At 37.8% G+C, this 20,601-nt stretch overlaps 1 protein-coding gene across 10 annotated transcripts in view; it reads right to left on the minus strand.

Annotated features, from left to right (window-relative positions):
• The window catches only part of ACAP2 (ArfGAP with coiled-coil, ankyrin repeat and PH domains 2), a 181,179-nt gene that overhangs the window by 105,875 nt on the left and 54,703 nt on the right, over positions 1-20,601 (minus strand). For all 10 annotated transcript variants that reach the window (XM_024244851.3, XM_054551001.2, XM_054551000.2 and 7 more), the window contains exons 2-4: positions 18,212-18,269; positions 8,059-8,178; positions 7,172-7,225 (exon numbers count right to left, since the gene is read on the minus strand). In XM_024244851.3, coding sequence (XP_024100619.1) covers positions 7,172-7,225; positions 8,059-8,178; positions 18,212-18,269 — 232 coding nt within the window. The remainder of the gene's footprint in view (positions 1-7,171; positions 7,226-8,058; positions 8,179-18,211; positions 18,270-20,601) is intronic.

The following is a 20,601-nucleotide window of genomic DNA, read 5'->3' on the forward strand; positions in this document are numbered from 1 at the left end:
AGTGAGTCAGTGCTATCGTCTGAATTCAAAAAGAGAATTATTAAAAGTAGGCAGAAGGGGGAAAAGGTAGAGCAACTTCTGTGTAAACTTGCAGAAAGGCTTCATTATTTTACTCAAAATCCATCCAGGTCAGGCACTGTCATCCCGGCACTTTGGGAGGCCAAGATGGGTGGATCACTTGAGGTCCAGAGTTCAAGACCAGCCTGGCCAACTTGGTGAAACCCCGTCTCTACTAAAAATAAAAAATAAAAAAATAAAATTAGCCAGGCGTGGTGGCAAGCACCTGTAGTCTCACCTACTAGGGAGGCTGAGGCACAAGAATCACTTGAACCCAGAAGACGGAGGTTGCAGTGAGCCGAGAACACACCACTGCACTCCAGCCTGGGGGCTAAGCAAGACTCCATCTAAAAAACAAAAAATCCAATTTATCCCAGAAAATATAAGCATTACTTGTGTCAATCAGAGAAAAAGAAGAGCACTTCCATTTTATGAATGATTGCCTCTTTGAAATACAACTTAAGAAGATGAAATTATTTAAGTTCTAATTACATGTGAGAGAGGAGCTCCTGAGAGTCAGGGGAAAGGGCAACAAATATTCCTCTGCCTTTTGCTAATATGCCTATATAGGCAGTTTCTCGTCATTAACAATGACCAATAATTTGAAAGGATCATCAATTTTAAATCTTGACCAGGAATTGCTTGAAAATATTTCATGCAGAAGATCTTTTTTTTTTTCTTTTCTTTTTTGAGACGGAGTCATGCTCTGTCGCCCAGGCTGGAGTGCAGTGATGCCATCTCGGCTCACTACAAGCTCTGCCTCCCGGGTTCATACCATTCTCCTGTCTCAGCCTCCCATAGAAGACCTTTTTTTTTTAAAGTTAAGTTTATTGAAGCAAGCTCAACCTTATTTTTCAAAACATCTGGACCAGGCGTGGTGGCTCACTCGTGTAATCCCAGCACTTTGGGAGGCCAAGGTGGGCAGATCACCTGAGGTCAGGGGTTAGAGACCAGCTTGGCCAGCATGGTAAAACCCCATCTCTACTAAAAATACAAAAATTAGCTGGGCCTGGAAGCAGGCACCTGTAATCCCAGCTACTTGGGAAGCTGAGGCAGGAGAATCGCTTGAACCCGGGAGGCAGACGTTGCAGTGAGCTAAGATCGCACCACTGCACTCCAGCCTGGGTGACAGAGTAAGACTGTCTCAAAAAATAAAAAATAAATAAATAAAAATAAAATATCTGGACATGTTATACACATTCAATACATATCTTCCCTAATACTGTGTTTTCTAAAAATATAATTCCATTAAAAAGAACCTTAAAATTTTTTCACCCAGAGAGGTGCCCTTATCTCCCCATGAAGTTTTCTCCAGTATTCCATACAAACATGACTATCATTTTCAATCTATGCCATGAGATGAGATGAGTTGGGAAACACTGAAACTACCCTGTTCTCACTGACTAAAACCATTTGTTGAGTGACTAAGTATAAAGCTCTAAATTGAAAAATCAAATGTACAAAAAAAAAAAAAATACTGGCCAGGCACAGTGGCTCACACCTGTAATCCCAGCACTTTGGGAAGCCAAGGCAGGATGATCACTTTAGCCCAGGAGTTTGAGACCAGCCTGGACAACACAGCAAGACCCCATCTCAACAAAAAAATAAAAAATTAGCTGAGCACGGTGGTGCATGCCTGTGGTCCCAGCTACTCAGAAGGATGAGGCTCCTAGGAGAATCACTTAAGCCCAGGAATTCGAGGCTGCAGTGAGTTATGATCACGCTACTGCCTAGGCAACAGAGCAAGACCCTGTCTCAAAAATGACTGACAGACAGACAGACAGATAGCAAAAAGAGTCATACATGTTCATAGAATTTATGTAGCAAATCAACTTTAAAGCTGCTTTCAGCAAAGATAATAATCAAATAAATATTCCAAGTTCCTTATACCAACAGCAAATTAGAATCCAAAAGTGTCATCAATGGAGTCACCAAAATCTCTTAAATTCTAGGAAAATAAGCCACTCTTCAAACCAATTCTAATATCTAGTAGAATGTAGCATACATGACCTGCTCTGAAAGTCATGTGTGTTCACATCTTATAAAAACATATGCATTAAGGCTCACACCTGTAATCCTAGCACTTTGGGAGGCCAAGGTGGGCCGATCACTTGAGGTCAGGAGTTCGACACTAGCCTGGCCAACATGGTGAAACCCCATCTCTACTGAAAATATAAACGCTAGCTGGGTGTGGTGGTGGGCGCCTGTAATCCCAGCAACTCAAGAGGCGAACGCACAAGAATCGCTTGAAGCTGGGAGGCAGAGGCTGCAGTGAGCCAAGATCACGCACTCCAGCCTGGGCAACAGAGCAAGACTCCGTCTCAAAAAAGATATATGTATATTGTGATAAAACAAAAGAATTTTAAACATAATACTCCTGAGGAAAGAGAATCACTTGAACCTGGAAGGTGGAGGTTGCAGTGAGCCAAGATCATGCACTCCAGCCTGGGCAACAGAGCAAGACTCTGTCTCAAAAAAGATATATTGTTTTATATATTGTGATAAAACAAAAGAATTTTAAACATAATACTCCTGAGGAAAGAGAATCACTTGAACCTGGAAGGTGGAGGTTGCAGTGAGCCAAGATAGCACCACTGCACTCCAGCCTGGGAGAGAGAGCGAGACTCCATTTCACAAAAACAACAACAACAAAAACATATGAGTTAAAGAGAAACCTAGGATATTCTCATTCTAAAAGGAATTAGAAGAGTTCTATCCATTTTTACAGATAAATAAATAAATTACATCATAATCTAAATGATTTATTTTATTAAATGACTGGACAATCTGACTCCAACATATGTTTAATCTTTACGTGGCTAATAACACAAATAGTTTTATTATTTTCAAACATTTATTTAAGCCCACAAAGTTGGTAAATGACACCTCTAGAATATCCAGACTTTTATCTTTACACAAACTGATATACCAAAGCCCAACTGTTATGAGCTCTGCTACAGAATCTAATAGAGGTTACAATATTTATTATCTTTTAGAAAGCAGTTTTTCCTAATCATCCTTTATATTGGGATGCTATGTAATTAGAATTCCAGAGAATGCTACAAAAATAAAGCATTTTATATAACTAGGCTTTTCCTACATTTTAACAAATGGCTCTGAGACCAAATTTAAATCTTATAATAAATGCCTCATGATTTTGTAAATTTTTAATAATGGAAAGTCATCTAGTAAATCCCCTTCATTTTACAGAGGAGGAATGTAAATCTTTTTTTTTTTTTTTTTTTTTTTGGAGACAAGGTCTCACTGTGTCACTCAGGCTGGAGTGCAGTAATGCAATCACAGCTCACTGTGGCCCCAACTTCCCAGGCTCAAGTGATCCTCACACCTCAGCCTCCTGAGTAGCTGGGACTACAGGCATGAGCCACCACACCCAGCTAATTTTTCTATTTCTTGTAGAGACCGAGTTTCGCCATGTTGCCCAGGCTGGTCTCTAATTCCAGGGCTCAAGCAATCAAACCACCTCAGCCTCCCAAAGTGCTGAGATTACAGGTATGAGACACCACGCCCAGCCTACAGAGGAGGAATGTAAATCTCAGAAAAATTAAATGATTTCCCTAAAATGAGAATTATGTAACTACCGGGAGTATAACAGTAAACAAGATAAGTGTTATCCCTAGCCATTGTCTAATTAAAGTGAAGTATAACAGGGCTATGATGAGGGAAGAACTTTTGCCACAAATATAGGAATTCTAGTTCAAGTGACACAAGTCATTCCTACTGAAACAAATTTAAAGTATTGGTTACAGAACAACAAAAAGGCCAGATAGAATAGATGGTATATTAACTATAAAAAAAAGAAAATTAAAAGAAAGTAAACCAAGGACTCACAATTTCATTTTTTTATCTATTAAAAGGAAAATTTCTGAGATGCTGTCAAAAATAATAAGGGAACAAAATACACACTGGACTTCTGGGTATAGTGTCAGACAAAAAGTTCTTCATGTATAGAAACATGTATGTAAACACAAACAAGCTGACCAACATATAGCCTTCAGACCTCCAGGCAGATGGACAAAGAGTGTTTTTTTTCTTAGTATACAAATTACCTTTTTAAAGCAACATGAGTTTTACAGTCAACAGAGAGTATGAGGTTTCTCAAGTATAAGGAATAGTAAACAAAAAAAGAGGGCGGGAGGGAGGAAGGGAGGAAGGGAGGGGGAGGAAGGGAGGAAAGAAGGAGAGAGAAAGAAAAGTGAGAAAAGTGGAATCTGCTTAGGTTTCAGGAATGTAGGTGCACATTAAGATTAAGAGCACTAGTATTAAAAAGACCAATCTCAGCTGGGTGCAGTGGCTGATGCCTGCAATCCCAGCACTTTGGGAGGCCAAGGCAGGCGGATCACGAGGTCAAGAGATCGAGACTATCCCGGCCAACATGTTGAAACCCTGTCTCTACTAAAAATACAAAAAATTAGCTGGGCTTGGTGGCACGTGCTTGTAGTCCCAGCTACTCCAGAGGCTGAAGCAGGAGAATCCCTTGAACCCAGGAGGCAGAGGTTGCGGTGAGCCAAGATTGCGCCGCTGCACTCCAGCCTGGCAACAGAGCGAGACTCCCTCTCAAAACAAAAAACAAAACAAAACAAAAAAACAATCTCTATTCCTCCAAAGGAAATAATACATATACACCTTGCTTCAAGGCCAGGTGCAGTGGCTCACGCCTGTAATCCCTACACTATGGAAGGCCAAGGCGGGTGGATCACTTTAGGCCAGGAGTTTGAGACCAGCCTAGCCAACATGCCAAAATCCCATCTCTACTAAAAATACAAAAATTAGCTGGGCATGGTGGTGCATGCCTGTAGCCCCAGCAACTTGGGAGGCTGAGGCACGAGAATCACCTGAACCCAGGAGGCGGAGGCTGCAGTGAGCCAAGATCGCACCACTGCACTCCAGCCTGGGACACAGAGCCAGACTCTGTCTCAAAAAAAAAAAAAAAAAATTATTTGCCAAAAGTTTATCTTAATCATAACTTTTCACATTTAAAACCATAACAAAGAGCAAGGTATTATTATATAAAGAAATAGCATAAGATTTACTGCTTTAAAGAAAAGGAGAGGAATATTTCAAAGGATAATAAATTATAGAGAAAACATTTAGTCTATTATGTCAATTTAAAGTCAATCACTTATATCAAAAAAAAACCTTTCTTACTAAATTACATTTGGCTTAAAGAGAAATCAAATATATCAAACACTGCCATTTAAATTCAACAGAAGGCAAAAAGAAAACTATTATGTGGTCAAATTGGTGTCAAATACTAGAGCTAAAATCATAAAACTCTTAGAAGAAAACGTAAGGGTAAATCTTTATGACCTTGAATTTGGCAATGGATTCCCTTACACATAACACCAAAAGCACAAACAACAAAAGACAAAATAGATAAACTGAACTTCAGACTTCATCAAAACTAAAAACTTTTGTGTGTCAAAGGATATTTTCAAGAAAGTAAAAAAGAAAACCTACAAAATGAGAGAAAATATTTGTATAACATATACTGATAAGGGTTTAATATCCAAACTATGTAAAACAAGTGTAAGTCAACAACAACAACAAAAGCCCAATTAAATAACTGACAAAGGGACTGGGTGCAGTGGCTCACACCTGTAATCTCAGTGCTTTGGAGGCTGAGGTGGGAGGACGGCTTGAGCCCAGGAGTTCAAGACTAGCCTGGGCAAAAGAACAAGACCTCATCTCTACCAAAAAAAAAAAAAAAAAAAAAAAAAAGCCAAACAAACAAACAAAAAAAACATTAGCCTGGCATGGTGGCACATACCTGTAGTCCTAGCCAATTGGGAGGCTACAAAGAGGATCACTTAAGCCTAGGAGTTCCAGGCTGTAGTGAGGTATGACTATGCCACTGCACTCCAGCCTGGGTGACAGAGTGAGACCCTATCTCTAAATAAATAAAGGACTTCAACAGACAACAATGGTAACAATGATAGAAGATACACAAAAAACCAGTAAGCACATAAAAGATGCTCAACTGCATGAGTCATTAGGGAAATGCAAATCAAAACTACAATGAGATACCACTTCACACCTACTAGGATGGTTATAATTTTTTTTAAAAAATTGACAATAACAAGTGTTGATAACGATGTGGAGAACTTGGAACACTCAAACACTGCTGGTGGAAATGTAAAATGGTACAGTCTCTGTAGAAAACAGTTTGGCAGTTCCTCAAAAAGTTAAACATAGAATTACCATATGACCCAGTAATTCTACACCTAGGTACATGCCCAAAAGAACTGAAAACAGGCACTCAAGCAGATACTTGTACATGTCAATATTAGCATAGCTAAAATTTGAACTATAATTAAAATAAACATTGTCATATTACTTCATCCTAAATATGCTAACCAACAAAAAAAAATTAAAATCAAATTAACCAAAAACAAGCAGATTTTATGAGGATTATAAGTATTGATATTCTTATTACAGACAGCAGCTAATAAATTTTAAAGCATTGATTAAATAATTATACAACAGCCATATCAGTTAAGCATTTTAAAAAATATAAGAAGCATACAGCTTACAAGCTGCCATATTTGCAGTAAACTTTTGCAAACTTTGTTAAGGAATTTTGTGACATTCCCAAAGTAATATATATCCCTCATTCTTGAAGGATAAATGCCCACAAATCTTAAACACACATATAAATAGCTCAAAGAATATAGCACTCTTTAATATTGGTAATTGTTTAGATAAAGGGGATATATTGGTAAGTATCTAAAAAGAAATAGCTACATTTAAAATGACTTTTACTTCTTTATTCTTAAATACATGCTTAAAAATTTTACAAAGCCACAACTTAAAGGGAAAAAATTTAACTTTTGGGTGTATGTCCTTCAATGATATTAAGTTCACTATATTAGAATGGAAAATAATACTCTTATTCTCTTCTTCCACACGCATGTGTGCGCACACACACTCACACACAAATACACACACAGCATACATTTTAGATTCACCCAACTAAAAAGATGATGACCAATCAAAGCCATGTAATTCCCTTTTAGTCATTTCATAAAATATTGCGACTCAAGAAAAATACTAAATGTTAATATGGTCATAGTAACACCTACTTACTGACACTTACTGTGTGAAAATTTATCATTTCTTGAAGACTGTCAGAAAACTTGGTCAAACTTGTCTATGAGAAAAAAAGCAAAAGAAAACCAAATCATTTATGAGCCACTTAAATAGGTCACAAAAATGTGACCTCAGAATTTCTGACAGAAGATCAAGTTACACTGTAAACAGTAACATTTATTTCCAAGGACAATCTCACTACCTCATGGGTACACTATGCAGAGGTCACGTCTACACTTGGTAACAAATAAAACCCTAAAAATGTGAAAGAATTAATATTGCCCCTTCAATGGTATTATGCTAACAATAGAAATGGCAAATATAAACCTAAGGTAAAATTGTTTTGCGTGTATCAAGATGGCCCATGTAGGCATCTAGAATCAAATCATCATCAAACTATACCCATTTCTTCACCAGTTATTATTTCTCATGAAAGAAATATAATACCACATAGTATACCAGGATCTAAGCTAACCCAGCATAAGCTGGCAATCAGAACCTATACAGCCCCCCATACATAGAGTTAAGACGCTTTACTTAGGTTAATGCTCTCTGCATGCCCCTATAAGCAGCTACTAGTAGGCATGACCTTGATCTTCCTGCTCAGGCCCTCTGACAGGTGCTTCAGCTCACCTAGCAGCAAGTAAACTTAGTAAACTAACCAAAACAATGAGAAACTAGGTGAGAAGAGCCATGCTAGGTTAGGTAATGCGCAATGCAAATCAACCATCAACTTCTCTTACAAAACAGAATTATACAAGAGAGCACCAAGGGGTGATCACTTTTCTACTTCTAATTTTAATATCACCATAACTATAAGGTAGATGAATGCACAATTCTTTAATGTCTTATTGCTTTTTTTTCATTTTTAACTGTAATTTTAGTAATACTAACCTCAACGACAGCATCATTACTAGAATACTGAGCCAGGTCTCGAATCCCATTCATGAACTGTTTATTTGCAACACAAAAGGCTTTTCCAGTATCAATCATTGCAATACAAAGTTTCACAAGCTGAAAAAGAAAAAAAAAAAATTCAGCAGGTTGAAGACAGTTTTACAAATTGCTTAGTTGCACAAGTGTTGGCAGTAACTATATGAGGTAACCTAGTAAAGTTCAATTTGTTTCATCAATAAACTCGAAACAGACTAATTGAAAAGTATTCTTTTTTCCTTCGGCTTATAAAGTAAATTCATAGCAGAGTTGTACCAAAAAACTTGACCATTTAGGATCCAGAGGCTGTGTGATAACAACAACAAAAGTATTTTGGAGGAAAGGTAAGTAAACTGGTATGACAGCTTAGTGATCATTTCAATATTAGTCTATCAATGCAGATGGCTAAAGTGATTAATCAACCATGTACTCAAAAAAAAAATGTCTCTAATACCTACTGTTCCAGGCATTGTCTAAGCCTTAGTACCGGGCTCTTCTCTCTTTCATCTTTCTCTTTCTCTCTCTCCCTTCCTTCTTTTCATTCCCTTTATCCCTCCATCTCCCTGTTCTTCCATTCCTTCCTTCCTTCTCTCCTTTCTTTCAGACACAGAACATTTTCTTTCACCAAAATCTTGGGTAAATGTCAAATATTAAAAAACAGATAAAAGTGAAACTGTTCTAGACAAAGGAGAGAAAAGTACTGAGGGGATGGAAAGGGGGGTCACCAAGAAGAGGATAAAGAGCCAAGAAAAACTTTAGAAACTCCTGAAGGATCTCAAGAGTATAAATTAAAACTGCTGCCCTAAGACCTAGGGGAACAGAAAATGAAAACACCATCTCTGCTCTCAAAAAGTCTAATTCTATAATTCTAACAAGTAGATAAATTCTATAGAGCACAAAAACACAACTACTATGACAAAACTATGCATGGAAAAAAAAAAAAAGGAAGACCATCTAACCAGGGCTATGGGGACCAGGGAAGGATTCCTAGAAAAGGCAACAGAAGATACTGCTGTACTGTTAAGAGCTTTTGATTTCTCAATGTGCATCCAGGAGGGGAGGTATATAATATGTAGCATTTCCCAAAAATATTTGACCATGGAATTCTTGTTAGACGAAGCATTATTATATGACCAACATTCCACAAAACCCACTGTGAGAAATGCTGGCACAGATGTCTTTTAAATTGTTTGCTATTTACAATATAAAATAAAATGTCTTGCCAGAAAAACTGATTCTAAAGTTCATATGGAGTAACCACTATGCAAGAAGAGCAAAAAAAATATTTGAAGAGTAATAAGGTAGGAACATTAGTACTATACGATGTTAAAATATATTATAAAAAGATAGTAAATAAAAGTCTGGTAGTAAATGCAAATAGACAAACTGATCAATGTAAGAGAATGCACAGTCAAAAAAACAGATACAAATATGCCATATTTGATTAAAGTAATACTCCAGCCAGTAGGGGAAAAGTTATCTGATAAATGATATTAGGGACACTGGATAGTCATCTGAAGGGGATAAAAAGAGAAACTAAATTGTATTACAGACTCCCAAGTTAATTACAGATAAAGATTTAAACATAAAAACAGAATCAGAAATCAAAGAGAAAACAGAAGTTTTTTTTTCAATAATCTCAAGTGAGAAGTCTGAGAAGGATGCAAAGTTCAAATACTATGCAAAAAAAACTGATCGATCCAATTACATAATAAGACATTTCTATAAGGAAAAAACAAACACAGTCAAAAGAAACAACATAGGAAAACAATATTAAGATAAATCACAAAGGACAAGTTTCCCTACCATAAAAAAAGGTATATAAATCATTTTGAAAATCCAACTATTCGCTAGAAAAAATGGGTAACATACATGCAGAGATAATTACCCCCCCAAAAAAGAAATACATGTGTCTTAAACCCATGAAAAGATATTCATTCTCACTATAATAAAAGAAATGGAAATTACTATTTTTTTTTTTTTTAACTAACAGCAAAGATCAAAAAGTTTGATAACATGCTGTTTTAAAGAGGGCAAGTATGGGGAAATAGTCACTCTCATGCATTGTTGATAGGAATGTAAATTGGTACAATATCTACGGAAGGCAGTTTAGCAAGAGCTATGAAAATTTAAAACATACATACCTTCTAACTTCGCAATTTCACTTTTTAAAATGTATTCTACAACTATATTTTACAGATAGGCCACATGACACATGTAAAGATACTCACTGCAGTCACAGTAAAATATTGGTAGCGAGCTAAGCGTCCGTCAGTAGACAGCTAGATCAATAAATTATGATGTATCTATGCAAGGTAATACAATTCAACCATTTTTTAAAATGAGACAGCTCTATAATAACAAATAACATCCATGATATATTAAGAGAAAAATCAAAATGTAGAACAATGCTAATATTTTTGTTGAAATGGGGAGAGTCATTTGTACTGAAGAGTATAAATACTTTTATATGCTTAGAAAATTTTATGAAAAGGCCAGGCACGGTGGCTGACGCCTGTAATCCCAAAACTTTGGGAGGCCGAGGTGGGCAGATCACTTGAGGTCAGGAGTTCAAGACCAGCCTGGCCAACATGGCAAAACCCCATCTCTACTAAAAATACAAAAATTAGCCAGGCATGGTGGCGCACACCTGTAGACCCAGCTAGTCAGGAGGCTGAGGCAGGAGAATTGCCTGAACCCGGGAAACAGAGGTTGCAGTGAGCTGAGATCATGCCACTGTACTCCAGCCTCAGTGACAGAGCGAGCCTGTCTCAAAAAAAAAGAAAATTGTGCAAAGGCACAAGAGAAACTAGTTCAGTGCATTCCTCTAGGAAAGATTAGAAAATGACTGATTTTCACTGGGTACACAGTTTTCTACCTTCAAATTGTGTACTACATAGGTGGTATTATGCAACAAATTAAATTCAAAAATAATTAAAAGTTTCCATAAAAACAAAGAGAGACAGGTTAATAGTAAAACATTATGGCAAAAAATATAGGGTTCTCAGCTAAGTCTGCTTAGGTTCAACCTACTGTCATACTTAAACATCTAAGTGAGACTGAGTGACCTTAACCTCAACAAACTTCCATTTCTTCTTCTGTATCACACATAACAACGGTACCAAACCATATATGGTTACTAAAAAAAAAGACTAAGAGAATGCACATAAAGATTCTTAGCACAGGCCAGTGGCTCATGCCTGTAAGCCCAACACTTTGGGAGGCCAAGATGGGAGGAATTTTTGAGGCCAGGCATTTGAGACCAGCCTGGTCAACAACCCTATCTCTGTCTTCAAAAAAAGAAGATTCTTAGCACAAACTTACTGACACATGGTAATTATTCAGTAGAGATTTGAGCTTCCTTGTCAGAGGGGGAGGTTTTCTTATTGTCGTTTGCTTTTGTTTTGTTTTACTAAGAAACAAACTTAGTTTAAAAAAAAAAAAATCTTTATCTACTTAAGATAGAGGTGGCAGAGAAGGGAAAGGAGAGAGATGCTAAAGCAAAGTCCTGAGGAGATAGGCGGCTTGGAACTGCATAGAAAAAGGGATACTTTTATCATTCAAAGAAGCAGAAAAACTAAAATGGTAAGAACAGATTCTGTTAAACTTCTAGATTAGCAGCAAGAAATAAAGGCATTCCCACCAAGCAGAAGAAGAGACAAGGTCATCTGCTGAGAATGAAGAACAATGTGGCAAATCTTGAGGTCTTGAAGAGCCACTAACGGTAACAAGAAAGGCACCTGACTGGGTTTGGGGGAAACTGCTTTATATCAAGAATTCCAGGAATGTGTAGCACCATCAGTTGGTTTCACCAAACAGTTGTGTAACTTCCCCTGCAGGGTTTTACAGGCCAGATATGGGACAAATAATATAGATGGTTAGACTTAAAACAGTGGAGAATTCTGCAGAGTAGGTATTATGGAAGGGACATGAAAGTCTCTGAAGAGAAATAATGATGCAATAAAATTAAGAGTACTCTGAAAGGGATCATAGCAGCATTATTTACAACAGCCAAAAAAGGGGAACAAGTCAAATGTCCATCAACTGATGAATGGATAAACAAAATGAGGTACATCCATGCAATGATGCATTATCCAGCTATAAAAACAAAGGACTGATACATGCTACAACATGGATGAATCTTAAAAACATTATGCTAAGAGAAAGGAGCTAGTCACATAAGACCGAATATTGTATTATTCCATTTATTTGAAATGTTCAGAATAGGCAAATCCAGGGACAGAAAGTAGATTAGGTTGCCAGAAGATAGAGGGAGAGGAGAATTGGGAGTGACTGCTAATAGATACGGGGTTTCTTTTTGGGGTGAAAAATATTTTGGAATTAGATAGCGGTGATGGTTGTACAACACTGGGACTATACTAAAAACCATGAATTACACACTTTGAAATAGTGGATTTTATGTTAGGTTAATTTTATCTCAACTTTTTTTTTAATTACAAAAAAGAGGAATACATTGAAGTGCATTTAAAAATTATCTGAGCAGCCATAAAAAAGAATGGGTTCATGTCCTTTGCAGAGACATGGATGAAGCTGGAAGCCGTCATTCTCAGCAAACAAACACAGGAACAGAAAACCAAACACCGCATGTTCTCACTCATAAGTAGGAGCTGAACAATGAGAACACATGGACACAGGGAGGGGAACAGCACACAGCGGGGCCTGTCAGGTGCGGAGCAAGGGGAGGGAGAGCATTAGGACAAATGCATGTGGGACTTAAAACCTAGATGATGGGTTGATGGGTGCAGCAAACCACCATGGCACATGTATACCTGTGTTACAAACCTGCACATTCTGTACATGGATCCCAGAACTTAAAGTAAAATTTAAAAAAAAAAGTGATCTGGAATATCACAAGTGGATAGTGAAAGACCAGAGGTAGGGCTGAAGAACAGAAGCAGTAATGAGGCTGAGAACTGGAAGGACTGGAGACTCAAGTCAGAAAGTAGGATATCAGCATTCCAGATTTCAAAGATTAGAACCCTGGGTGATGAGGCACAGAACACAGCCATGACATAGGCATCAGAAGTAGAACAGAGGTCACTATCACAGGAGTTACAGAGAAAATGAAATTGTCATACAGCAGAACCACACATACACTGCAGCTATCCAGGACGAAGGACGGACTTGGCAATGAAGAGGGAGGGGGGCAGAAAGACAGAAGACTGAGATTTTGCCAGCTGTCAAAATACTTGTTAGATGACACTGATAAATGAGATTCTAACTGAATAATATAAACCTACAAAGAGGGAAGATTTTTACCTACAACAAGATTAAATGTCAAGTCCATCTAAATTATCAAACTAATATCCCTAATTCATTCAACAACTTTTTACTAAGCAATTACTATGTCATAGACACTCTGCCAGATGATAGGAATACAAACAACTTATCTGCTGACTATCCTTGAGTAACATACTCTCCAATTCTTGTTTTTTCATGCGCAAATTAGGGATATCAACTTTGCAATACTGTTATAATGATAACAAATAATATAAGTAAAACATAGGACTTTGTATACACCAAGTATATAAAACAAATGAGGGTTTTTTCTTTTTCTTTGGAAACGGGGTCTTGCTCTGTCACCCAGGCTGGAGTGCAGTGGCGTGCGCACGCACGCCACCACGCCAGGGGCACCATACCCAACTAATTTTTGTATTTTTAGTAGAGACAGGATTTCACCATGTTAGCCAGGCTGGTCTCGAACTCCTGACCTCAAGTGATTCGCCTGCCTCGGCCTCCCAAAGTGCTGGGATTACAGGCATGAGCCACCACTCCCAGTCCGTTTTTTCCCTTTTTAAGGACAGTCTCTCTTCAAGGAGCTAACACTCTGTTGAAGAGACAGCATCATTGTTTATTTAGAATTTACCACGTGCCAAGAACTGTGCTAAGTACTTTACATGTATTATCTCATTTTAGTTTCATAATAATCCTATGAAATAGGCACTCTTATTTTCCCCATTTTGGAGAGAAGAAACTGAGGCACAGAAAGGTTGAAGAGCTTGTCCAAGGCCATATTGCTAGTAAATGATAGAGCCAGACTCAAACCCAGCAGCAGCTCCAGGCTTTGTGTTCTTAACTACCAGGTTATGCTACCACCCAAAACTATATTATAACAGCTTAAATCAGAGTACATGCAAGAAACAATGCAACAGAAGAAAAAGAGCCAATGTTTGTGTTCTTAACTACTAGGCTATGCTCCCTACCCAAAATTACAATATTATAACAGCTTAAATCACAGTACATGCAAGAAACAATGCAACAGAAGAAAAAGAGCCAACGTTTGGTAGTACTTGGCTGAGATTTAAAGAGTATCTGCTCAATGGGGAACAAGCATGCCAGTGAGACAATGCAACACACGCAGAAATTAAGCCTAGATGGCAACTATGATGCACTATGATGCTGTCAATGACAGAACACCTGGCAGGAATGGATCAATAATTGAACTCAGTAGAGCAATGCCACTCATAAAGCATTATTCACCAGAATGAACGAACTACTGGTGGCATACATTATAGGAAAAGTCAAGAAGCTAGTTTAACCTGTCCCTGGCATGATTTACAATGATACTATAGGTGGAACTTGCCCTGCACAAAGCTATGAAATCATTAACCTAGACTTGGAGCAACCCTCCACCACCCACATTAGTCCTTCACTGCCACTACCTTCAATAACAACCACTTCCTCCTCTCAGCCTCTCTTCTCTATGCTAACTCCCCATAGTTTCTAAAATAAAAATAATAGTTAATAGATTAACAATTTGAGCTGGGCATGGGGGCTTACGCCTGTAATCCCAGCACTTTGGGAGGCCAAGGCGGGCAGATCACCTGAGGTTAGGAGTTCGAGACCAGCCTGGCCAATATGGTGAAACCCTGTCTCTACTAAAAATACCAAAAAATTAGTCAGGTGTGGTATCGTGCCCCTGTAATCCCAGCTACTCAGGAGGCTGAGGCAGGAGAATCGCTTCAGCCTGGAAGGTGGAGGCTGCAATGAGCTGAGATCACACCACTGCACTCCAGCCTGGGTGACAGAGCAAGAATCCATTACTTAAAAAAAATTTAAAAATTAAAAAAAAGAAAAAGAATTTGGGAGAGGTATGAAATATAAAAGTAACTATGGAAATTTAGTGTGACGGAAAATAGTAATACTTTTTAAGCTGTCAGGTTTCCACGTGTCCTTCGTAGCCCTTTGGGTAAGATAGACTCTAGAACGGGCTTATAGTTCTTAGCACTCAATGTCAATACTTCAATAACGTGTTTCAGATTTGAAACTTTTGGTCTGAAGATTCTAGCAGTGTGTGTGCCCTACTCCAAGTGAATAATACAGAGGAAAAAAGAATCCACTCGTAACAGCAAAATAATCAGCAAAAACAGTCAGTGGATTCTATCTGTTTAGGTATTTTAAACTCTGAGGTGTCCCACCACAGTGTTTCATATGATTTACATGTGGTTCTACCTTATTACCTTACTCTTATTTCATGTATATAATACATATGTAATAATATATGTATTATTTATGTATATATAAGTAATAAGATATCCTTCTTATACCACTCTGTGATTCTTTAAAAGGCCTTGCCCCTCTACATACTCTCTCATAAATCTTCCATAAAATCAAAACTATATTTTCTGTTGTCTACCTTAAGAGTTTAAAATTTTGTTTCAAAGAGTACTTGAAAATAAATGTAGTGCCTCAGAGTAAAAAATAAAATAAAATAAAATAGTAATAAAAAGCCAGACATGTAATTTTTAAGTAGAAAACAAAGGAAGGCATTTTCAAATAATATCCTTATCCAAAATTAAAATATTAATTTTTACAAAGACTTGCTGGAAGCTAGCTAGCATTCCTCAGAACATTTCCCAGTGGCAGGTGCTCCCCCAACGCGGATCCTGAAGTGCAGTGATGCACAAGAAGAGCACTGAACTGATCATAAAGACAGAGGGGCCAGGTGCGGTGGCTCATGCCTGTAATCCCGGCACTTTGGGAGGCTGAGGCGGGCGGATTACCTGAGCGCAGGAGTTCGAGACCAGTCTGGCCAACACGGTGAAATCCCATCTCTACTAAAATACAAAAACTTAGCCAGGCATAGTGGTGTGAGCCTGAGGTCCCAGCTACTCAGGAGGCTGAGGCAGAAGAATTGCTTGAACCTGGGAGGCAGAGGTTGCAGTGAGCCGAGATCACGCCACTGCACTCCAGCCTGAGTGACAGAGCAAGACTCTGTCTAAAAAAAAAAGAAAAGGGGTTCTAACCCTGGTTGTGCCTCTTCTACTCTGTGATTTGAAGCAAGTCCCCATCACTTCCTTGGGCTTTGGTATCCTCAGCTATAAAACGGGAATAATAACACTTGTCCTATCTAACCCTACAGATTATTGTAAAAATTAAAAGGACACTATATATTACAGGGCTTTAAAAATTATACAGTACTATACAAAAATAACTTATCTCTAAACATCTTCTAAAATTCTGATGTAATTTGTTTACATATAGAACTAATGCTATTTTATATAGTTTCTGGACTATATTATATAAAGATGTATGTTTCATGGTTTCAAAACATTTGAAAACCTTCAGCTTAATATATTTTCTATCCTTGCTACTCAAAAGTGTGGTCCATGGGCCAACAGCATGGGCGTCACCTGGAATCCGGTTACAAACACAAAATCTCAGGTATCTCCAGCTACTGAATCGGAATCTGTTTTTTCACAAGATGAGATCCCCAAGGGATTCCTAAGCAAAGTTAAGGTCTGAGAAGCACTACGTTACACAGCAATGCCATTTATAATAATAATTATTAAACTAGAAAATTATTTTCAGAAAAGGTATTTCAAATATATACATCTGATTTATCTCCAGAAATTTAAAGAGAAACATGTAAATGAGCAGTGGTTTCAGAAGTATCTAAACAAATGGATCAGAAGCTCTTACTCAATTCTACTGCTTCTGCCTACTATATAGCAAATAGTGTTTCTTGGACAGACACCAAAAAAATCATCAATAATATAGATGGAGGGAATCAATGTACATTTACCCTTCCATAAAATATGGCCATACCGATTACTAAGTATCTATTAAGCATTTCTGGTATTAGCTTAAAAATGGAATTAATATTTTAAATTGTATTTATATTTGAACGTGGCCAGACCCAAATTTATACAATGGTCAGGTTATATATGAAATCCATTAAGCAACAAAAAAGAAAGATGCAATCTTTTTGGTAGAAAATACAGAAAAAGCATCTCTTTTTTTTGAGATGGAGTTTCACTCTTGTTGCCCAGGCTGGAGCGCAATGGCATGATCTCAGCTCATAGCAACCTCCACTTCCCCGGCTCAAGCGATTCTCCTGCCTCAGCCTCCCGAGTAGCTAGGATTACAGGCATGCACCACCACACCTGGCTAATTTTGTATTTTTTTAGTAGAGATGGGGTTTCTCCATGGTGGTCAGACTGGTCTCAAACTCCTGACCTCAGGTGATCCGCCCATCTCGGCCTCCCAAAGTGCTGGGATTATAGGCATGAGCCATCACACCTGGCCCCAGAAAAAGCTTCTAACAACATAAAGGATGTTTAGTGAGCTTTGAAGTCAGACATAGATTCGAATTCCTGCTCTGGCACTTAGATTAGACTTTACACAAGCTACTTAGTGTCTCTAGCCTTACTTTCCTCATGTGTAAAACTGGGATAATAACAGCATTTACCCTCATAGAGATAAAAAGCTACCAGGCCAGGTGCGATGGCTCACTCCTATAATCCCAGCACTTTGGGAAGCTGAGGCAGGTGGATCACCAGAGGTCAGGAGTTTGAGACCAGCCTGGCCAACATGGGAAACCCTGTCTCTACTAAAAACACAAAAAATTAGCTGGGCATGGTGGTGCACACCTGTAATCCCAGCTAGTTGGGAGGCTGAGGCAGGAGGATCGTTTGAACCCAGGAGACGGAGATTACAGTGAGCTGAGATCATGCCACTGCACTCCAGCCTGGGCGACAGAGTGAGACTCTGTCTCCAAAAAATAAAAAACAGACCTACTATTGTAGGTACTAATCATTATTTACGGCAAACGAGAATCAATGTTTTAAAAAGCTAAACATGTAAAATTTACCTTATCAAGTTTTAGTTCCAATTCTGCCACATCACCTTCTACTTCTTCCAAAGCTGCCCTAGAAAAATTAAACATAAAATGAGTTATTTCATTTGTTCAAATGTATACTTTACTCTTGAAAAGTAACTCTAAATGAAAAGATAGATATGAATGCTTAAAAATTACACCTCACATGAAGTAATCATTACCTTGGAATTTAGTACAAATACTTCATAATCATGCAATACAACAGATAATACAATTATTGTTTAGGACAATGACAGAACACATTACGCTAATTTATACTCAAAGCATTAGTATCATTCCAATTAATAACAGTAAATATAGCTATTTAGCATGCACTTTTTAAATGCATGAGACATTTTAAAAGTTGAGGCGTACAAAGAATCGGATTTCTTGATAACAAAACACATGCAACCAACCTGCAAGGCACTGTTGGCAACCAAGAAGAGGAGCTTTTACTTTCAGAAATAGCTTAGAAAAATATCACCCTTGTTTTGTTTCCAAAGTATTTTTTTAATCAGCACCTAACACTAATTTTAGTCTCTCTTCTTCTCCTAGCAATATAATTTTAATATAGAAAAATTAGCAAAGGTTAGATTACGTAAAATGCAGAAACTAAATAAGCCAAATATTGTCTTATTGACAAAAGAGAATACAATTATAATACCAGTTAGCACTTCATATCACACTACAAGGCAACATTTCAAAATTGGAAATTTGTCTGAAACAAAATAGAAGCAACTAAGTTTTTGGGATGAAAACATTTTACACTCAAGAGTATGTATAACAAAATGTAATTCATCTACTTTAAGTCATTTATGCCATTTTCATATATCTACTTGATAAACTAGCAATTCTCAAATAGGTATTTAAAGATTTAACTAAATTTTTTTTAAGTTGGATAGTAATGGGGGATTTACACTGAGTAAGATATTCTCAGGAGACAGAGCTAGGATGAAAACTATTTCCGGAACAAGCATGGTGGCTCACACCTGTAATCCCAGCACTTTGGGAGGCGGAGGGGAAGGACTGCTTGGACCCAGGAGTTCAAGACCAGCCTAGGAAACACAGGAAGACCCTGTCTCTACAAAAAATAAAAGGATTAGCCAGGCGTGGTGGCTCACACCTGTAGTCCCAGCTACTCAGGAGGCTGAGGTGGGAGGATCACTTGGGCCTTGGGAGGTTGAGGCTTCCTTCAGTGCACTCCAGCCTAGGTGCCCCTGTCTCAAAATAAAACAAAAAACTGTATTTCCAGAACTCCCACTTCACCTCTGTGTGACCTCTGAATAATCACCTTATCGACTTGTGATTCTGCTTCTCCATTGGGTAACATTTATTTTTAGGAAGCTTTTAAATCTCTAAAATAAGAAAATAACTTTGAATTATTCAGTAAAGAAATGCCTATGATAAAATGAGATGCTCTAGCATATGACTGGAGAAAATAGAAGGTGCTGCACTCTGTAGCACAGAAACAGAAATACTTCTTCCTGACTAAAAGTTTCTCATTTGCTTCAGCAAAGTTTTCCAAACTATGCATTGTCTCCTTAACCTAGAAAACATTTTTCATTCACATCAGCGCTCAGTCCCTTCACCTACTCATCATTTAAAACTTAATTTACACAAGAGAACAAATGTATAAGGATATTCACTGTAATGGGTTAGAAACCTGGATGTGCAGCAATAGGAAATAATATAAATAAATTACGATATATCCATACCATTATGTGAGGCAGAAGATTTTAAATGAGGTTGATCTGTATCTACTGATATGGAAATCTGCACAGGATAGAGTATTATATGGGGGGAAAAAGCCAGCTACAAAATTATATGCAGAGCATGACCTCAATTTGGGAGCATATTTATCAGTCAACGAACTACAACTCTGAAGAATGGGAATTTGACAGCAGAAAGTATAAATAAGGATTTGCACTTTTTACTAAATTCTGGATTAACTATTTTCAACAACTATGCATTTTTAAGTAATGTTTAAAGCTAATAAAGGGGAAAAAGAAGTCCAAACACCACCTCCCCAAGACATGGTCCTCTTGGAACCCCTCAACCCCTCAAGCTGAATGGCATACCCTCCTGTGCCCCTCCAGCACCTCACACACATTCTATCACTGTGCACCTCGCTCACCAGTCTCAGTTCCCCATAGCAGCACAGACGCACAAACAAAATGTTTGTTGAGCCAAGGGAGAAACTCACTAAGTACGCTAATTGTCAGATACCCTCTTCATTTACATTTTAACCTTTATTTATCTTTACTCAGTCTTCCATTTCTTTCAAGCAAATTAGTTGAAATGACCAGTTTGAGATTTAATCATTGGTTTCTACTTAACAAATGGGTTGGGAGAAACTTCTTGTAACTTCTCCAATCTTATTTCAC

This window comes from Pongo abelii, chromosome 2 (assembly GCF_028885655.2).
Source record: "Pongo abelii isolate AG06213 chromosome 2, NHGRI_mPonAbe1-v2.0_pri, whole genome shotgun sequence".
In the NCBI taxonomy this organism is placed as follows: Eukaryota; Metazoa; Chordata; class Mammalia; order Primates; family Hominidae; genus Pongo; species Pongo abelii.